General features: G+C 34.7%; 4 protein-coding genes across 7 annotated transcripts; 2 read left to right on the top strand and 2 right to left on the bottom strand.

Annotated features, from left to right (window-relative positions):
* Nucleotides 1-1,265: 1,265 nt before the first annotated feature.
* LOC107420413 (vacuolar protein sorting-associated protein 35B) lies at nucleotides 1,266-8,381 on the bottom strand. Of its 2 annotated transcripts, none has more exons than XM_060817435.1 (22): nucleotides 8,111-8,381; nucleotides 7,926-8,022; nucleotides 7,666-7,789; nucleotides 7,322-7,507; nucleotides 7,044-7,131; nucleotides 6,789-6,845; nucleotides 6,605-6,694; nucleotides 6,365-6,487; nucleotides 5,768-5,842; nucleotides 5,620-5,679; nucleotides 5,179-5,295; nucleotides 4,824-5,063; nucleotides 4,686-4,751; nucleotides 4,482-4,571; nucleotides 3,717-3,806; nucleotides 3,238-3,348; nucleotides 2,634-2,702; nucleotides 2,382-2,462; nucleotides 2,136-2,243; nucleotides 1,955-2,058; nucleotides 1,758-1,871; nucleotides 1,266-1,646 (listed from the first exon to the last, which is right to left on the bottom strand). In XM_060817435.1, the coding sequence occupies exons 1-22, from the start codon at nucleotides 8,204-8,206 to the stop codon at nucleotides 1,442-1,444; spliced, it is 2,391 nt and encodes a 796-aa protein (XP_060673418.1). In that variant the 5' UTR covers nucleotides 8,207-8,381; the 3' UTR covers nucleotides 1,266-1,441. The 2 variants fall into 2 exon arrangements, with proteins under 2 accessions (XP_060673418.1, XP_048331969.2); XM_048476012.2 differs by having other exon boundaries at nucleotides 3,238-3,327; nucleotides 8,111-8,380.
* Nucleotides 8,382-10,417: 2,036 nt separating this feature from the next.
* LOC125422854 (protein kinase STUNTED-like) lies at nucleotides 10,418-14,243 on the top strand. 3 transcript variants are annotated; one of them, XM_048475166.2, is made up of 10 exons: nucleotides 10,418-10,937; nucleotides 11,055-11,104; nucleotides 11,196-11,314; nucleotides 11,435-11,529; nucleotides 11,622-12,398; nucleotides 12,488-12,736; nucleotides 12,821-12,981; nucleotides 13,107-13,331; nucleotides 13,476-13,625; nucleotides 13,822-14,243. In XM_048475166.2, the coding sequence occupies exons 1-10, from the start codon at nucleotides 10,823-10,825 to the stop codon at nucleotides 14,062-14,064; spliced, it is 2,184 nt and encodes a 727-aa protein (XP_048331123.2). In that variant the 5' UTR covers nucleotides 10,418-10,822; the 3' UTR covers nucleotides 14,065-14,243. The 3 variants fall into 3 exon arrangements, with proteins under 3 accessions (XP_048331123.2, XP_048331122.2, XP_048331121.2); XM_048475165.2 differs by having other exon boundaries at nucleotides 11,417-11,529; XM_048475164.2 differs by having other exon boundaries at nucleotides 10,420-10,937; nucleotides 11,414-11,529.
* A 183-nt stretch (nucleotides 14,244-14,426) lies between these two features.
* Nucleotides 14,427-16,578, bottom strand: LOC125422855 (uncharacterized). The gene is made up of 3 exons (XM_048475167.2): nucleotides 16,310-16,578; nucleotides 15,193-15,559; nucleotides 14,427-15,103 (listed from the first exon to the last, which is right to left on the bottom strand). Exons 1-3 carry the CDS (start codon nucleotides 16,388-16,390, stop codon nucleotides 14,568-14,570), a joined length of 984 nt encoding a protein of 327 aa, XP_048331124.1. The 5' UTR covers nucleotides 16,391-16,578; the 3' UTR covers nucleotides 14,427-14,567.
* Nucleotides 16,579-16,907: 329 nt separating this feature from the next.
* LOC107409466 (uncharacterized) lies at nucleotides 16,908-19,727 on the top strand. The gene is made up of 6 exons (XM_048475168.2): nucleotides 16,908-17,400; nucleotides 17,832-17,966; nucleotides 18,326-18,404; nucleotides 18,645-18,739; nucleotides 19,136-19,303; nucleotides 19,395-19,727. Exons 1-6 carry the CDS (start codon nucleotides 17,076-17,078, stop codon nucleotides 19,547-19,549), a joined length of 957 nt encoding a protein of 318 aa, XP_048331125.1. The 5' UTR covers nucleotides 16,908-17,075; the 3' UTR covers nucleotides 19,550-19,727.
* The last annotated feature ends 70 nt before the right edge of the window (nucleotides 19,728-19,797 follow it).

Genomic DNA, 19,797 nt, shown 5'->3' with positions numbered 1-19,797 from the left:
TATCAAATTATTAGGCAGAGACTAAACAGATTAACAAATACAAAATAAGAAGTTAAAAATTAAGAAAAAAAAAACTTGGTTTTTTATTTAGAGAGGGAAAAAGAAAAAGAAAAATATAATAATTTAAATTAAAAAAAAAAAAAGAAGTTACCGAGTTACGTAGTTATAGTTTTGGAGTTATGGGAGTTATGGAAAATTTAAACTCCCGCTAATTACGGAATTAAGCACAACCCACGACTTTGGGATGCACATGGGGGACCTTAGTACAATCACCATGCCTCGGCTCCATGTGCATTGTATTGGCTTATCGCTTATTTCGTACCAAACACACCCCAATCCCAACAAATTTTTATTATTCGTTTTAAATGGCAACGAATATTGTTTTCTACTCTTTTTTATTTTTATTTTTTGCCCCTTTTGTTTTAAATGAGATTCCATTGGCATGTCCTTATTTTATTAATTACTAGGGACCATCATACGCTATTTTCATCTCACTGGTCCCATTCTGAATTCAAATGAAAGCAAATAAAAGCAGATCAAAGATTCTGAATTCCTTTTATTCAAAAAAAAAAAGAAAAGATAGATTCTAAATTCAAATAAAAGCGCAGATAAAGAGTATTTTACCATTTGCTCACTTTTGTTATTTATTTTTTTTTAATTTCTTTATTTTTTAATTTTAACGCATTGACAACTTTGCTATATTGTTCATACAATCAATAAATTCTTCTCTTCAAAACAAAAATCACAAAATTCAGTTTTCCTGAAAATGTTATGGTACGAAAGAAGTCAAAATCTCCACTTACGTCATTTTGCAATACATTATTTATGTATCATTTACATAAACTAAAATATTTACTATAATTATTTATCAAATAACACTTAATATATATTGATTTGCACATTAATATAGTTTAGAGTATGAGTAGGTGAACCACTATACAGATAAATAAATATAAAAAATCAATGAAATATTATCATATTATTTAATGAATATTTTGATATTTTTAATATTATTGTGTGTGTGTGTGTGTGTGTGTTTGTTCGTTCAAGGATGTTAAATTGGCACTTATGGCACTTATTTTAGTTAAAAAGAAAAAAGGAAAAAAGAAAAGAGAATATTAGAATATGCATGTCCGATACAAAAAAGAAGCCAGTTCATTGGATGGGCGGCATGGGCCTCATGGAGTGGCAGCGAAGAGTGAATAGGCCCAAATCAGGATTGTTAATGCGTCGATACCAGGACCAATTGAGTCTACATCCAATGATAATAATAAATAATAATAATATATTTCTTTAATTTATCATCATCAGTGATAAAAAAGAAAAAAAAACAAAAACGAAAAAAAAAAAACAAAAAAAAACAAAACAAAAACAATATAATATATATATGTAATAATACATAGAATTTGAACAAGTGAAAAGAATTATACATTGCAGACTGTCAAACTTTGATTGAAGCATATTTCTCACCCAGTGCTCCACCTTTCTCTTTCTGAAATTGTATGTAGCGCACTGTGCTTGAGAAGAAGGCATCCGAGGCCACGGTTGTAGAGTCACTTTGCATCTCAGTTGTGATTAGTTCTACCAGTCCCCCGATTGCATCGGTCGTAATTTGGGGGTTACCTTTCTCAAAAAAGTAGAGGTACCTGTTACACATCAAAATTGTAAATCACACTAAAATTTAAAATAGTATGCATGTGTTGTATAGGTACGGTGCTATCAAGTTTCAAGTTGGTGCAAAAGCTCAAACAACTGACTTGTTCAGTATTTCGACAAAGAGTGTGACCGGTCCACTTCTACCCCGTGTAACAGCAATCATTTGTTGAGCCGCATTGGCAATCCTCAAGGCGCGCTTTAGACAAAGCAAGACCCTGTAAGCAAAAACGGTCAGCAGTCATGAAAAAACAGAACAAACGTTATTCAGTCAAAATCATTATCTCAAGAAAAAGAGTACCTTTCTCCATCCTTAATGCCATCTTGATCATCAACCCAGAAAAGATGTGAACATGCATATACAGCTCTGCATTGATCAGGTTTCTTCAAAAGCTTTGCTGAATACTGATCAAAGGGAAAACATCACTCAGGAATTAGAAGCAACAAGTAGCATAGTAAAATATAGTCAGAAGCATTGTTACCCCTGTAGCCTTGTGTGTTAAAGTATCCCTATTTTCTACACCAAATACATTCATTCTCTGAAGAGTCCCAATTATCAAATGTATAGCCGTCACCTGGGCTTTGGAGTCCTAAAATCACAGATTTACAACAGAGGTTATATTAAACACTGCACAACTTTTACAAATGTAAAACCAGAAGCAGCCACTTTTTTAAAGTAGTCTACTGGAAAAAAATCTAATCAGAAGAGACAATTCAGGGACAATTACCGCAATTTCCTCTTCATATAGTACAAATGCCTGAGTAAAAAACTCATAAGCAATAGGCTCAAGATCACAAGCACCAGCAGCCTGATCATCCACAAACCAAGGGTCAAAAAAAACAAGAAACTAAGAAGCCTAAGAGACACTTTTACAGGTATTAGAGATATTTATAAATCAGCAAAACAAAATATTTAAGATTCAAAAATAATTTTCCAGTCCCACTGCCAGATACCAAACACGATCGTAGCAATAACATACCTCAGCACATTGCAGGTACAGCCTTAATGCCAGTTCAGGTGATGAAACAGAGGAAAGAGCATCTATGGTCTGAAATAAAAATATTCATCATTCTGTGAACAATGGTAAAATACACATGCATATATATATATATATATATATACATACATACATATATATATATATGTATATCTTGCAGGTAACGAAACTGTAAAAAGAAAATTTTAAAACATCTTCTTTAAAACACACTTATCAAAATAAGCATAAAGAAAGACCGAAAAAAGTAAGCGCAAAAAACAACATAACAACCCTAGCAGTAAAGCTAACAACCCTAGCAGTAAAGCTAGTAACTTATGTCATTTATACATAAATATCTAAAACAACAAAAATGCTTTATTTTCATAAACAAACAAATACTGATTTTATTTTTTCTCCATAAAACATCTTACTAGTCATAAAAACAAGAGCACCTATTTGACTAATGCTCTAAACTATTGCTCAGATACCAGCTACATGCCATCTTTAACAAAATGTTACATCAAACTTCTTTGGGAATGCTATGTGTTATTATTATCAAGGGATCAGTCACTCACCTCTTTAACAACAATGATAAATCTATTCTTACCTGATTTAAAAGCTGAAAAATTTGCTTTGGTGTTGCTGGAACTTCTTCTCCCACTACATCCCCATCCTGACATTGCAGTCGCCTAACCAACTGCAAGCCATAACCAACATACTGAACAACTCTTCAAATGAAAGGATCATCGTTAAAAAATAGTCTAATTTTAACTCCTATATACAACATAAAGGTACTACATAGAACTAGGAGGAACTAACAAGAATACAGGATAATACAAGAAACACAATCCTATCATTTATTCTTTCTTCTTTTACTTTGATACAACTTAAATTCAACAAATCAAAAGGGATCTATGAATAATCTGATGACAAATCTCGACACCAGTCTCTTCACAGTTCTTTTTTGGATTTTCACCAATCTTGGTTCCTAGTTCTTTTCATCAATTTTTCACCAATAACATTGCATTATAAAAATAAAAATGAATACATTAAAAAAAAAAAAAAATTTAAAGAATTCATACATACCCTAAGTGCAGAAAATATCAGAGGTGGAACTGTAAAAGGCAAGCGCTGTGGCCCGCCACTCATTATGTGCTTCTTCACAGTATATATGATCTGAATGCCAGTTAAACGTGAATCATGAGGTAAGAGATATTTATAACATCAAAAAGAAATATGTCCACCTTGAAAACCCAAAAAGAAAGAAAATCAAAACAGGAATATGCTTAGCTCTTTGTCTTATAGTTGGACCAAGTGCCAAATGGATTCCAGGCTCATTGTGCATTCAGTATTTAAGACAATAAATTTCTTATTGCAGGAGTGGGCTAGAGATTATGGACCACAGCTAAAATTATAGGTAAATCTGATCCTGCACATTACTTGCGAAATGGTCTCTTCTAATGTTCTCAGAGACAAATATTGTTTAGAATCATATATGGAAAACAAATGACCAGAACAGAAATCACCTTAATATTTTTATCTCCATTCATTACAATCTATTAAAAGGATTTGGTTATTGGCACAGATTTACAAAATTCTACAAGCAGACAGTAGAGTTAAAACCTCAGCCATAGCTGAAGAATGTATAATTCCCATACCTAAATAAGCATCTAACTTGTATTCCTCGTGATTTAGATACTTTTAGCCCATAACATATCCAATACAAGCATATAAAGAAATGTTCGATATTAAGCAGCATAGAAGTTATATGATTACTAGATTGGGTGGTCTAGTGAGACTTAAAGAGTCAAAAGAAAGACAATGCAAGCCCTTTAAGCCTCGTTTACTTACCTTTAGCATCTCCTCTGGATCATCATTATAAAGCATGTGTATCAGGCGAGCAACAGAGTTTTGTTCATCTTTGAAATCCTCCTCATCAAGCTATTATTAGGATATGTGTGTGTGTGTGTGTGAGAGAGAGAGAGAGAGAGAGAAGACTTAAAAATGAGGTTATTAAATCAATAATCTGATGCAGAAAGAGTTTCTAATGTGCACCTCGTCAACAGAAGTTCCATCCAAATCCTTAATGAGCCCCTTTATAAGTTCAAAAAGCACCTCAACCTACAAGAGCATGTTTACAACATTTTTATGAGGAAAACTTGATAAAATAGAACAAGCAGAGAAGAAGCATACCTTATCAGCAGTGGAGATGCAAGTGTTGTTATTCATTATGCTTTGAATAATAACCATTGCCATGGCTTTATTTGTCCCATTATCAAGGCAATCCATAACACGAGGATAGTTAGAAAGTGTTAGGGCGGTGACAATATCATTGTACTTTTCCAAGGGAGCAGTTAGAAGTGCAACGACCTGTTTTGTTGCTCTGTTGTCTTCAAGTTTTGGTTTTCCAGAAAGCTTCTTGACACATGCTCCCTGTAAACAGATTTAATACAAAAATGATTAAACTAGATTCATAATCTCAATGTCTTGAACAAATCTATAGCTGCTCAGTGAATGTTAAAACGGGTTTTTGTTAGATAATGCTTACCAGTACTTGATCAACGTAGTCAAGACGTTCAGGATGAACACGGAGAGTAAATGTAAGAAGTGAGACATACAGTGCTATTACTCCAACAATTGGCATGTCCACCTGTGTTTCTATCACCTGCAATATACATTTAGCCAATCAACTAACACTCACAGGAAAAAAACAGAAGTAGAAAGAGGAAACACGAAATAACCAAACAAGTTCAAGCCTAATATAGTGGACATCATCTTATTTGTCACCCTGAGATAGAATCAGCTAGACTGGTTATTAACAGAATTGCATCATTTCACAGTTCAATTAACTTCAACTTACCAGAATCCTGTGCCCCAATTTTCCCTTCTATGAATTATTTATTTTTATAAAAACTAGTCAAAGATTCTTTCCCTATTGTTGCAAAGAATTCAATGCAAATTCACAAATGTAGGAGGGATGCCAGCTTACCCTTCCAATGGCATTACTTAATTTGGCAAAAGCTTCCACTTGAAGAAATTCAGGTAATACCTGAAACAGGAATACCATCAATGTAATGCAGAAATGCCAAGAATGAACTTATCAAAGTGTCACCCACAAAGACGGTTAGAATACTTACTTCTATGCTTGAAGCAGCATAATTTGATAGTCTGTCCATTAATCGAGATAAAACTGTCTTGATATCAACTGTTGGCTAAAATTTTTTAAAAAGAAAAAATTATATATGAACAAAAGATGTTTTAAAAAAAAAAAAAAAAGAGAGAGAGAGAGAGAGAGAGAGAGAGAGAGAGAAGTTGCAAATGGCAGTGCCAACCCCAAATCAATCAAAACAGACATATCTCAGTTAACAAAGATATGCATGCATATGATACTTCATTTTATGCAAAGAAAACATAGTTGCATAATCATGCATGCAATACATTCACCAGATTTGAGCAAAAGGAAAATCCTATTGTGAGAGAAATACAAACAGCAGAGGAAAATGCTACTAAGAAAAGGTACATTACCTACCTAAAGCTGAGGGAAAGATAAAAAAACGCATCTCAGTTAATAAAGATATGCATGCATATAATACTTCATTTTATGCAATGAGAACATATTTGCATAACTATGCATGCAATACATTCACCAGCTTTGAGCAAAAACAAAGTCCTATCGAGAGAGAAATACAAACAACATGGAGGAAAATGCTAATCAGCAAAGGTATGTTACCTACCTGAAGCTGAGGGAAAGCACCCAATAACGTTTCCAGGGTCTGCAAGTGATACTCATCCGGAAAGACCTGAATTATGCAATCCATCAAGTAATATTGCGCAAGCTCATCCTTACAGTTGACAACCTGCACAATGCAGTTTGACACATATTTGGAAGATTATTAGAAAATGCTTTTCGAGAACATAACTTTTTAAGGGTGAAAAACATATATATTACTGGAGATGGAACTATACTGTGAGACCTGCTCTAGAACCCTTGGAAGAACAGTGCCTTTGTACATTTCAAGGTCCACACCCTCGATCTGACCAAGCACATGGAGGTTTTTCCCCACCTATCAGGAGTCAAGATAATTCAGAATGGTATATTTCTCCATCAAAATGTAGTAAACACTTCAATCAGTTGATAGCTTCAGATTACAATATTACAAGATCACGAAGCTCGCTTCTTTCCTTTTCCCGCTTCTCTCTTATCTGACCAGGTCCCTGCAGACCAGAAAGCCCAATTGAAGGCCTCAACTCAGGATCGCCAAAGAGTATGAATGATTCAGAAATTTCATGACACCTGCATGGCCAAAAATCATGCCCTCATGATTCATTTTTTACTCCATGGCATGCAAGTTATCTGGTGCCATGCATGTCCAAACATGAGAGCATATAAAAGTTCAAAGACGTCCTACGAACCTGATAGTGCATTCGGACCCAAAGCTTATTCATCTCTGTGAAATTCTGAAGCACAAAATCTACAGCATCCACGACAGTGTCAGCATCCCTGCAGGATAATTGTTGCACATTTGCAAACCAGTTGATAAAAGACATTTCGATATCTTTGACAATTCATATGCACTTCTAGAAAATCAGTTTTAATATCTCGAAATCCAGTTTCCTGCTGCTTGAGCAAATTATAAAAATTATAATGGAAAACGCTGTTCAACAAGACTTCCATTCAAGTATCACCTTACCCTTCATATTCGGACCCAAGATCAGGTAACTTATCTCTGCTGACTTGAGCAAGGTAACTTCTTAGAAACAGCCCCCGAATTGGATGCTGAACACCACGACACATTTCCACAAGATCTTTAAGCACATCTCTAGCAGGAGCTTCTTTAGATTTAATATACACAGATCCTACTGTGCATAGGAGATACCTGGTAAATGAACGACGAAGGCTTCACATTTAATGGACAAAGAAAAAGTGTACCGTACAGACTCATCAGGCCATCAAGAATCTAAAACTATAGGCCAATATATATATATATATATACTTTGAAATTTGACGACGGTATTATACACATAAATGACTTACAATCTGGGTAATATGTTGCCAGCGTGTTGTACAAGTTCATAGAGATCGACGATTGAAACCCCATGCTTGCTTTCCTCCTTGAAAAACATCTCCAGCTTCCTCAACTCGTCAAATGCTCGCATATCTAATAGACAGACACCAATCGGCAAAACACAAATTTCCACCAATCAAATTGGGATCACGGTGTGAATCCGATCAAAAAATTTAAAAAAAAATAAAAAATCGCAAAGATCAAATATTAGGTATAAGTAATTGGTTACAGAGTTCGTAGTATTTGTGAGGCGAAAGCTTCGAGGTACGAAGTTCGGACAGCATCTGAGCCGAGTATTTGAGAGTTTCCCTGAGATTGTTCGCATCCTGAGAAAATCCAAAATCCAAATCGAGAATTAGGCTTTAATGGAAATAAGATGGGATTGAAACGGAAATTCGATTAGAAAGCAAGTACCAGAGCGCGATGCATGTAAAAGGCATGGTGTTGAATGCCGGCGATGCCTTCTGCCAACCATTTCTCTTCGTCTTCGATCCCGTTTCCGACCAACATCTTTCTCTTTTGTCTCTCCGACGGACTCTCACCCTCCGTGAGAACGTTGAATGTTTGCTGCCGAACTACCAGTTCTTACTCGTCTAGTCTCGTCTATCTTTTTTTTTTTCTTTTTTTTTTTTGACCGTTACTTTATACGAGTAGCTTCTTTTTTTTTTTTTTTGCTTAAAACTAATACGAGTAGCTTATACTACACGTTGAATGCAATTATATGTATAATCACCATTAAATACTTCGTATGAGTGCTATTACAAATAATAATAATAATAATAATAAATACTTTATACGTGTAACAAAAGATATTATACTTCCCGCCTCAAACTTTCCCCCGATTTCAATTTAGTGTAATGTCCAAGTTCCAATTAAAAAAAAAAAAAAATTCAAATTTTTTCAATTGAGTGTTTTAATTTTCATTTTAGTTTCAATTTAGACCTCTATTTTCTTTATATTCAATTGAAATCCTTAACTTAGATTTGAGCATTGTATATTTAACATTTATGGTAAAAAATTTTAAATGGTTTTTAACATTTTAAGTTAATACTAATTTCGAATTTATAATAAAACATTTATTTTGAAAACAAAATTGCATTAAGTTTTGTTGATATTCAAGAAAAATAAAATTTGAAAATAAAGTCTAAATTAAAACTAAAATAAAAATGAAGACCACTCAATTGAAAATTATAAGACTTTGGGCACTCAAAGTGAAATTTGATGCAGACTAGAAAACCTACAAGTATAATTAATCTTTTTGAGAGAGAGGGATAGAAACCTTATTAAACAAGCTGAATGCAATTATATTCCTACAATAAGTCAAAACAATTATTCACCAAAGAATAATAATAATGAGTCAAACAGACTTGTTTCGGTTTCAAAAAAAAGTCAAGAAGTCTTCCTTTCGCAAAAAAAAAAAAAAAAAAAAAAAAAAAAAAAAATGTTTAAAGCCTTGAGCAAATAAAAAAGACGATATGAACTATGATTAATATATATAAATGTATGAATTCAAGCCTAAAATTAATATTATTTTTTCACATTATTTAATATTTAAAACTAAACAATATTTTATTTATTTTAAAATAACAATTTTTGTCGTTAATTTGGGATAGTATGGTTGAGAATTAATCGTTAATTTCTTATCCTGTTAGTGCTCTCTCTCTCTCTCTCTCTCTCTCTCTCTCTCTCTCTCTATATATATATATATATATATATATTTGCCAGTATTATAAAATTTGTTATTTGGTTAGGCCAACCTTAATATGCTTTTTTTTTATTTTTTTTTTTATTTTTAAATAAAAAATCAAGTTATTGAGTTTGTAGTTGTCTATTGTTTTTCATACCTTTGTCTTTGTCAAATTTTGAGTTCCTATGAAGTGTTCACATGTGGAGTTGTCGTTGCTTTTTCAAGTTTAGTATGACGTAGACAATATAACATCTCAAGAGCGGGAGATATATCATTCATTTCAACTACTTGAATGATTAGTGTATAATTTGTATTCATTTCAAAAACATATATTTTTCTTGAACAAAAAAAAAAAAAAAAGATATTTTTTTTAGATCCCAAAAAAAAGAGTTTTAACAGTTTTGAACTTTCATTTATTGAAATTTTAAATACAATCATTTTTAGACTTATTTTGTATGAATTAAATTAACGTATTTGTTACAAAAAATAATGTATTTGGTTAAAATATGCAATGTGAAAGAACAAAATTGTAACATACAAATAATTATTATAAACTAAATTTTACAAATAATTATTATAAACTAAATTTTACCATGAAGTAAAAGTTAGAACTTGGTGGTGACGTAACACGCATGACGCAGCAAAAAATGGTCAAAGATGGAAACCAGCAGGTTTGAATTGCTTTTGAATTGAGTCGCATAAGGCGTTCTTTGTTTGGCGGCAGTTCCGTAGTCAGAAAGATCGTTTGATGGGTTTTATTTACTTTTTATTTTTTTTTTTTTTTTTGGTTAAATGGTTAGGTGGATTTTAGATTTAAGATATATACCAAAGCACTAGCAGTCAAATTTTCAAGATTAGATACGTGTCGACTGCCAAATTACCTTATTTTATATTTTACGGTAAGAACCTTCTAAAGTTCTTAATTCATCACACTTTTTGCTTCATTTATTTATTTATTTATTTTTTTTTTGGCTTCCTTGTATTTATTTTCTGTTTTCCTGGGATATTAAATTCGTAAAGCTTCCATATCTTAACTGCTATTATTTTGTTTGCCTAAATTTCGGTACACAGAACTGACTGAGAAATTTCATGGTTTTTCATTTTTATATTTTACTATCTTTTTTTAAAGTTAAAATTTTGTATTCAATCCGAAATATTATCAGTTGGATATTTGACAAATTTACAAAACAAAAGAAAAAGTGAAAATCGTGTATGAACAACAGTGAAGGAGGGCTGTATTGATATATACTTACAAAAAAAAAACTTTAAAATAAAAAAAGAGAAAAGAAAAGAAAAAGAAAGATATAATCTATAAGAGCAGGTTATCCGATTCCAACAAATATTGTGGATGGAAAGTCTAAGGTTGGGTGCTAAAGATTATATACAATTAGAAGAATCTTGGGAGTGTAATAGGTATGGTTGAAAAAGAATAATCAAAGATGATTAAGAAGGTTTATTCGTCAAAAATCACGAGACGCAGCCACATTAGAGTAGTCCGGCTAAATTATGACCCCGTAACAGTTGCCAAGCCAAGACTCCGATTAAGCATTTCAGGCAAAGCCAATATCTGTTTCTTTTTCATTTTCATTTTCTGATATTTTTACTTTAAGTTGTATAAAAATCTGACGTTATTTTTCCTCTTTTTTTTTTTTTTTTCTTTTTCCTTTACAGGCATAAAAGATAATCCAAAAGTCGGCGGAGGCTCTCATAAAATGAGAAAGGTTTTTGCTTCATCCCATATTGTCATGTAAAAAGATTTATTTCTGCATATTTTACATCAAAGTTTTTAGCTTTGAAAATTTGGAATGTCAGATTTATTTGAAGGGATCAACTTCACGACGAAGTTGGGTTAAAAAGTATACAGAAAGGGTGGCAAAGCAGTATGCAACTATGGTGGCGATGAAGGGAAAAAACCAAAATGAAAGTCTGATGTAAGCTGACCGAGAAACTCTCTCTGTTTAAAGGATATTCATTAATCGTTGGTTAAATGACTTTCCTTGTATTTATACAATGTAAAAAATGTGTTTCAGAAGTTGGGTTTCATTTGCCAGAGTATACGCCAATCAATTACCTGCAACTATTATTACTTTGGCCATTTACAAGGGAAAATTTTTAATTAAAAGACGTTGGGCACGCCAAAAGGAAGGTATAAAATTATGGATTAAACAGTCTTTTGGTTTTGGGAAAACTCCATTAAAATTGTAGAAATAATATACTGAAGTCGATCAAACTTTGCAGGTTGCAGAAGGGTTTTGAGTTTAGAGTTATATCTGAAGGAGAACCACGGCGGTTTAAGAGATAGAAAAAAGCTCACGATCGGAAAAGCCAACCATGATTGCAAGGAGGAAGCAGCTCCTTTGAGATACGTTTCTATTCTCAAAACAGAACTGCCAGAATCAACTCTTGGTTGGCCACTTCTTCGAAGTAGTGACAGTGAGCAGTATTTAAGAAGATCAGGACCTCCGGAAATGTCTGTGGTTCAGTGGGTAATGAGCCTACCCAATCGGTTTCAGGCTGATACTTTTATTGACCAAGAGACCGATATTTCTACCGTGGATTCGGAGGTTGAGAGAGATAGTCTCCGGTTGATTCAATCTTATGATGACAAAATTAGCCACTGTGATTATCACTCGGAACTTGTTTCTGAACAGCAAGTGAAAATCGGCAAGAGTTCTGTTTCTTCATGTCTAAACGAGTCGACACTATCAATTCCTGGTTGGCCTCTTCTCCATATAGCTGTGGCGTCTCTGGATTCCTTGAGAGAATCAGAAATTGTATGCAATCCAAAACAAATAAAAGTATCTCCCCTGCCCCAGTTCGATATGGTTTCCAATAAAACCAGAAATCCTAGCAAACGACATGCTTTTCACCCCGGGATTATGAACAATGAGAATTGCTTAGTAACACCAGAAATCCTAGTCAATGAGCTGGTGCATCTTGTCAGAACAAATTCATCAGGATGTACAAGGTTCAGCTATGCGGAGTTGAAGATTGCTACTAACCAATTTTCCCCAGGTAGAAAAAGAAAATGAGGCGTAATTTTGTTGTTATCAAATCTTGGTATCCAACTGATAGTTTTTAATACCGATGATTTATTGAAACAGATAATCTTATAGGAGAAGGGGGGTGTAGCAGTGTATACAGAGGATGTTTTCCAAGTGGAAAATCAATAGCAGTCAAGATTCTAAAACCATATAAGGAAGCTTGGAATGACTTCTCCTTGGAAGTAGAAATACTTTCTTCAATTACACACAGACACATTACACCTCTTGTTGGCTTATGCGCAGAAGATATCCATCTTATTTCAGTCTATGACCTGTATCCCAAAGGGAGTTTAGAGGAAAACTTGCATGGTAAATCTGCTAATCTTCTAGATATTGTGGTGCTTTCTTCTGAAACTTCATAAAGTTCTAATTGGGTGATATTTCTTCGAGCAGGTCGTTGTGGAAGTTCTAAGTTGCCTTGGAAAGTGAGGTTTAAAGTGGCAGTCTCAGTTGCCGAGGCTCTAAATTATCTGCACAATGATGGTCCTCGGCCTGTTATTCACAGGGATATAAAATCTTCCAATATTCTTCTTACCGATGAGCTTCAGCCACAGGTATAGTTTCCAACTGATTTGATCTGCTGCTTTAAAATGACCTTCTTAGGAAGCATTTACTTGGTAGTTCCCATTCCAAATGCAAATGTTACTAGACTTATCCATTCCCAACTTATCCATTGTAGTTATCGGACTTTGGGCTTGCTATATGGGGATCTACAAACTCTTATGTGCTGCACAGTGATGTTGTTGGGACTTTCGGGTATATTGCTCCAGAATATTTCATGAATGGAAGGGTCAGTGACAAAATTGATGTATATGCCTTTGGTGTTATTCTTCTCGAACTACTATCGGGAAGAAGGCCAATTAGTAATGAGGTACCAAAAGGACAAGAGAGTTTGGTCAAGTGGGTAAGAACTTCCACTAGACATACTGCTTATTACTCATAATTACTAGATGGTTATTTCAGCACATACTCAAATGGAATATTGTTTTTATGTTTTGAATAAAACACTATTTATTTTAGATAAATAATCAAATTTTATGTTGTCCAGGCAAAGCATTTATTGGAGAGAGGGGATACTAAAGCATTGCTGGATCCAGAGTTGAATGGGGACTTCGATGATGTTCAAGTGCAGAGAATGGTTTTGGCAGCAAGGCTTTGCATTTCACAGTCAACTCGAGTTCGTCCAAAAGTGAGCCAGGTACTCAAAATGTCAGCTATGGCAATTTAAGTTTCTTCCCTCTGTCCAACAACGTTAGGATTGTCGAATTTCCTAACTAGTGCACATATTGGCAATACAAAATAGCCAAACGTTGATCTATATCATTTTCCTCTAATTTGGCAGTTTGAGCTGATTTTAAATAAAGATTTTTTGCGTTGTCCTATATACAATTCAGATACTAAAGCTATTAAGAGGGAAGGAGGAGGCTGAAGAGTGTGTTGACCATGTCATGGATCCAAAAGAGTTAGGTTATGAAGACGATGATGACCTTGTTCTCGAATTTGGCTGCCAGAGGCAATCGGGTCTTGCATCGCTTGATGCAGGCAGCGCTATAGCATCATCAACTTGTGCAGGAACGTCTCCAGAAAAGGTCCACCGTCGAACGTTGAAAGACTACCTTGAAGAGCTGCAAGACTAATCATATAATCATTATCCCTATACTGTATAAAAAGAAGTATTCAAAAATACGTGGCAAAGTAGCGGATACATGGTACAGATTTACACAGTTGGAGATGAGGCTCCGTGAATTTTTTATTTTATTTTATTTTGTTTTGTTATTTATTCATCAGTTCGTTCTAAAAACTTCTACATATATTATTTTCTTGGATTTTTAATCTTCTCGTCCCTTTTAATTTGTTTATTTATTTATTTAATTTTTTTCCTCTTGTTGGGTTTGGACATTGGAGGGAGGGGTAATGCCAACGAGAGAAGCCGAGAACATGCACGTTTATCCATTACCTCACCAATAAATTGGTTCAAAAAAAGGAATCTCTCTAGTCATCCGGAAAAAATGGATAATTCATTCTCAGTAACTAAAACATTTACAATTTCGGTGCTCTCTGGATAGTACGAGCACCACTAACAAAATTACTAAATTTTGTCATCGCTTCTAGCAACTGTTATATAGAGAGGAAAAAAAATTCAAAAGGGAATGGTATAAGGTAAGGCATTTATGTCAGCCTCCGGTAACAATTGTGCTTGTGGCCACAACGTGGAACTCCTGCAACACGAGACTTCATTGCCAAATTTACGCCTTTCAGACTGGAAATTATGTTGCTGCCGTGTACCAAAGAGCCACTCTTCGTCATCAATATCGTTTTGGCAAAAATCAAGTTGAGGTGGTACCCAATTCTCGGTTAGTGTCATATATAGTGATTCAGTTCTTTGGAAGTCATTTTCAAACGAACTTGTTTCTTTGCCCGTTCTGGTCTGAGAACACGTTTCTATTCTCTGTGACGATAATTCTTGGCCAGATTTAGGCACTATTTTCTCAGGTTCTGTATTTGTCTCTGGATTAGTATAGCACAACTGGCTTTCAGTGGGTACATGAGCAGAAAACGTGCTCTCTTGAACAGAACTTTCAGCCAATCCAGTATTGTCCTCTTTTGCACTTTTTGGCCTTCCAGAATCTGGCTCTTTGTGCTTACGAAGGGACAACTGAATTCTGAGGATTGGTCCTATTTGATGATCAAATGCAATTATAATTAGTACTTCTGCCTGGCAAAACAACAAGCACCATCTGGCCATTAAAATAAAATTTACTCACTTTGATTTTCGCTTTGATTTTGGTTTTGGTTGCCATTAGATGACAAGGAGGATTGTCTTTTCCTCTTGCTGCTGCTTTGAGTGCTATCAGATAAATACCGACTGCTTTCAAAGCTGGTTGGTTGATCATGTTCTTCCGTAAGATCACTCTTTTCCATTTGCTCAGCTTCATCTTTCATACCATTTCTCGGGTCTGTTTTATTCTTCTCCAATTCAAGATACTTCTCATTGCCAACTTTTTTCACTTTGTCATCGATGCAACAGTCAGACAACAACTTTCGCTTATTTTCCTTACGCTCTTTCCTTCTTTCTTTCCTCAACTTCTTCTCTCTTTTCCTCTCTTTCTTGGATTTCTCCTCCTCTTGTTTCTGAAGGTTTGGAAGCACCATAACAATTTATGAAACGAAATCCCAACAAAATTACCGCCAGATTGAATGAACAACAAAACCACAGTAACCACAGTAATGCAAGAGCTATTACAGCGACATAAATTCCAAATTCCAGTAGCTTATGCACGAAGAAAAACATTTGAAAAACCAATTAAAAACATGTTCCTTACACTTAGATTAGACACAAATTGGTCAAACAATGAACCAACCATAACCAAGACTACCACCCACTCATCATATAATTTTAAGATTAAAAAAATTCGACCTCTTACTTTTGTTCAAATTTTTTCATATTCTAGGTTATATTTATATTTGGGTTTCCTTCGCCTCCTCAATACAAAATTAGAGCAAGATTCATCTATAACCTAAATCTTCTTTTTCACAAAATAGAGTTCCTTTTTTTTTTTCACCCAATTACGCAAATGAAAAAAAAAATAATAATAACCTCAGTAAATTAGGATTTCTATTAAATTCTGATTCAGACATACTAACCCATAAATCTCATATTTTTTGCGACCAGTCTGATAGACCAAAACCTTTGAAACTATTTTTTCAAATCATTGAAAAGGCCACAAAGGAATATATAACTCCCATTTTTTTTTTCTTTTTCTTTTACAAGAACCCATGATGTAACATGAAAAGGGCACAACAGAGATGCCTAGCAATTCAACCACAAACTTGAACAAAACAAGTTGATCATGAACGCAGAAACCAAATGGCCCAACCAACCTTAATCGATTCGATCAAGGCCTCCGAGCACGCCCCTCTGCTCACATACGCCGGAGGCGGGAACGGGAAGCACCGAGACATCCTCAGTACTACTACAACAAACGAACTCTTGTTCGTTGGGCAAAGATTAGAAAAACCCAACGATTTGATTTCAACAAAAGGCTCTCAGATGACGGAGATCAAAACCCTAGGGTTAGGGTTTTCTTGGAGGCGCGATGCAGAGCTCCCAAGACCTTCCAGATCTCAATTGTCAAATAAAGCCCGTGGTGGTACGAAGGCTCATATATATAGGACGAGATTGACCGACCTTTTAAGTCGGCTACTTATTTACCGATAATGCCCCTGACATGTTTAAATTTTCCTCCTATGATTTCCTTTTTCGAAAAGAATTAGTAAGGGAACTGAGGGGGTTTTTGCAGATACAGTTAAATACCGCGTCCCGTGAGTCTGAGGACTATAGACACGCCCTTGCAAAGCGTTTGCCAGTCACGCTCCACAGAGATCCTCGAACACAAAAACCCTCGCTTCGTCAACATTGACCGCCACATTACCTCATAAAATTTTTTTTCATTAAAAATTAATAAATTTTTATCCCACAGAAAAATAATATGTATATATATATATATGTAATTTTTTGTTTATTTTCGTGGAAGAAAAAATTTCAGGAAACCCAAAAACCCTTGTAAAACCCCATTTTAAGTCTAACCCAGAAGTCTCTTTTATCAGTGCGAGAGCGAGAGCAAAATCAATCTTTGATTCAACCACGATGAGAAGGGTTAACGGACTCGCAGTCCTCGGCCGAGCAGTTGCTGGTATCGGCGGCGCAACTGGCGGAGCTCAACGCCGACTTCTTCACTCACAGATTTTGACATCGTGCTCTCATTCTAGTCCGCTGTGGTTCACCCAACCACTCCTCGATCGTTTTGGTCAATCACGAAGCTCCAGGGCTCAGGGTTTCGAGGCTACAATGCACTTCTCCGTCAGCGCCACGTCTCTGGCTCAAGATATTCAAGCCGCCAAGGAAAAGTTCCAACCAAAAGACGTGGTGCTCTATCAGTACGAAGCCTGCCCTTTCTGCAACAAGGTCAAAGGTGAATTCCACTCTTTCAATTTCTTATCACTTTGATTCTCATTGATTCCAATTTCTATTTAACTCCTTGTAGTTATTGGTAAAAAATGATATCAATTTCACCTTTTTTTTTAATTTCCATTGGGCCCTGTTTTTGTTCAGCATAGGAACTTATCTGAACCTAAACCCTTGCGTTCTGAAGGAGAAGAATCAATTGATTTGGATCTTGAAATTTCTCTCTTGGGTTTTTAGATACAATAAGTGCATTGTTTTCCTATCTAACTAATTTTGCTTCTCTAACGATTGTACCCAATTATCTGTGTATCGAAGTCTCATTTCTTATTTGGTTGGTTTTCTGTGATTTTTTTAATATCTTTTTACTTTCATATCAATAGTCTTGGTGTTATTAATATCTTGATTAATTTCTTTTTTAATGTTCTTCTTCCTCTTCAGCATTCTTGGATTATTACAATGTCCAGTACAAAGTTGTGGAGGTTAACCCTATCAACAAAAAGGAAATCAAGTGGTCTGATTACAAGAAGGTGCCGATACTGAAGGTTGATGGTGAACATATGGTTGATTCATCAGGTCCTTAGTTAATTTCCTTTGATCGTGTAGAAATTGCATCAAATATCCAGTTATCTTAGTTTTTTATTTATTTATATATATATATATATATATATATATATTTATCAAGTGTTCACATTATATAGGCGTATGATACGTCTATTTTGTGTTTTAGTAGTTACTGATTTCGCTTCTATCAAATACATATTGATCCGGGATTGTCAAGTCTCGACTAATTTTGCAAAGCCGTTTTTGTTTGCATCCATCATTTTTTTTTTTTTTTAACACTTGCAATTGGTTTTCTTTTTCTCTCTTGATTATGGCGTATGGCCCATTTAGTAATCCAGTCAGCTTAGAGCTTCAAAATCTGGTTATTGTAGATATTATTGCTAAGCTGTATCAAAAGATCAACCCTGAGAACTCTGCTTCAAAGAATGAAGAGGAAAAGAACTGGTGCAGGTGATATCATCTTAGTTTCAATTTATTCAACCATTAAGCCTTGAATATTTGCCAAGTTACTTCATATGCACAGAATGCTTCGCTCCACTCTATTAACATGCTGGTACCATGTGAAGGAATTTTAGCAGTTACTTCTTATCTGAGTGCTTAATGCTTTAAATCAATATTTATAAGTCAGTGCTTTAATGGTACTGTTTTGTCATAACATATCACTGACAACGCAGCTATTTGGGATGGTAGGTGGGTGGATGATCACTTGGTGCATGTCTTATCACCAAATATATATCGAACTACATCTGAGGCACTCGAGTCCTTTGACTACATCACAACTCATGGTATTTAAAAGATAAATCATCTTTACTTTTTTCTTTTTTTAATGTTTTTTTATTGAATTTATGATAGTTTTTTCATTAGTTAAGCCATGCACACACACAAAAGCAAATTAGGAGTGCAGGTAATTTTCAGGATATGATCTTCTTGTCAAATACTAAGATATAATTAATCTGCTTTGAGGCTTCAAATATATGACCTTTGTTTTGATAAATATGGAGCAATCCTTTAATTTGTCGCGATTTGTCCCTCTTATTTTTGGTCTCAAATTATTTTTTGTTCATTTCTTATGGAATATTTTGCAAAAATAATTTCCACTTTGCACGCGTTAAATTAATTAGCTTGATCTTAGATATAATTACTGATCTGATCCCTGTTAAAATGGTCTGCTATGAGTGCAGGTAATTTTAGTTTCTCTGAGAGAATAATAGGGAAGTATGCTGGAGCTGCAGCCATGTATTTTGTGTCCAAGAAACTGAAGAAGAAGCACAACATCACTGATGAACGTGCTGCCTTGTATGAAGCTGCTGAAACATGGGTGGATGCTTTGAAAGGGCGACAGTTTCTTGGTCTGTTCATCCTTCTATTTGATTCAGGAGAAGATTATGTGTGTTGTTTAATCAGAACTTCTAACTATGTATTAATTCTATCTTATAACAGGGGGATTAAATCCTAATTTAGCTGATCTAGCCGTCTTTGGTGTTTTAAGGCCCATTCGGCACCTGAAATCTGGCAGAGACATGGTGGAGAACACACGCATTGGTGAATGGTATGCTCGGATGGAGAGTGCAGTGGGAGAGTCTGCTAGAATTTAGGCCTAAAAAATTGAATTAATAAGTTATTGTAAAGTATTAAACTTTGCTTTAGCAATTATCTGGAGTCTTGTCTTCTCCCAGACCCGGGGGGGTACGAGTGGAAGAAATCAAATATTCCATAAATAAAAGAACTTTGAACTTTCACGATCAAGAATCGAAAAAGAAGCCGTTTTTGACAGACAGGAGGAAGCTGTACTTGTTCATTCTTTTGTTGGCTGTTTCAGTATGGATTTGGAAGCAGTTAGTCC

The sequence above is a fragment of the Ziziphus jujuba genome, chromosome 5 (assembly GCF_031755915.1).
Source record: "Ziziphus jujuba cultivar Dongzao chromosome 5, ASM3175591v1".
In the NCBI taxonomy this organism is placed as follows: Eukaryota; Viridiplantae; Streptophyta; class Magnoliopsida; order Rosales; family Rhamnaceae; genus Ziziphus; species Ziziphus jujuba.
Note: the sequence above shows the minus strand (reverse complement) of the source record. Positions and strands in the feature narration are given on the sequence as shown.

Excerpts from the sequence above, each read along its gene's own strand:
- LOC107420413 (XM_060817435.1), bottom strand. The coding sequence starts at position 8,206 with ATGTTGGTCGGAAACGGGATCGAAGACGAAGAGAAATGGTTGGCAGAA. Across the intron at positions 5,843-6,364 it reads GTGCTTTCCCTCAGCTTCAG|CCAACAGTTGATATCAAGAC; the intron begins GTAGGTAACATA and ends AAAAAATTTTAG. Across the intron at positions 2,463-2,633 it reads TGTACCTGCAATGTGCTGAG|GCTGCTGGTGCTTGTGATCT; the intron begins GTATGTTATTGC and ends GTGGATGATCAG.
- LOC125422854 (XM_048475164.2), top strand. The coding sequence starts at position 10,823 with ATGATTAAGAAGGTTTATTCGTCAAAAATCACGAGACGCAGCCACATT. Across the intron at positions 10,938-11,054 it reads ACTCCGATTAAGCATTTCAG|GCATAAAAGATAATCCAAAA; the intron begins GCAAAGCCAATA and ends TTTCCTTTACAG. Across the intron at positions 12,982-13,106 it reads CCGATGAGCTTCAGCCACAG|TTATCGGACTTTGGGCTTGC; the intron begins GTATAGTTTCCA and ends TATCCATTGTAG.
- LOC125422855 (XM_048475167.2), bottom strand. The coding sequence starts at position 16,390 with ATGTCTCGGTGCTTCCCGTTCCCGCCTCCGGCGTATGTGAGCAGAGGG. Across the intron at positions 15,560-16,309 it reads CCTTGATCGAATCGATTAAG|AAACAAGAGGAGGAGAAATC; the intron begins GTTGGTTGGGCC and ends CCAAACCTTCAG. Across the intron at positions 15,104-15,192 it reads AAATCAAAGCGAAAATCAAA|GACCAATCCTCAGAATTCAG; the intron begins GTGAGTAAATTT and ends ATCATCAAATAG.
- LOC107409466 (XM_048475168.2), top strand. The coding sequence starts at position 17,076 with ATGAGAAGGGTTAACGGACTCGCAGTCCTCGGCCGAGCAGTTGCTGGT. Across the intron at positions 18,740-19,135 it reads TGACTACATCACAACTCATG|GTAATTTTAGTTTCTCTGAG; the intron begins GTATTTAAAAGA and ends CTATGAGTGCAG. Across the intron at positions 19,304-19,394 it reads GAAAGGGCGACAGTTTCTTG|GGGGATTAAATCCTAATTTA; the intron begins GTCTGTTCATCC and ends ATCTTATAACAG.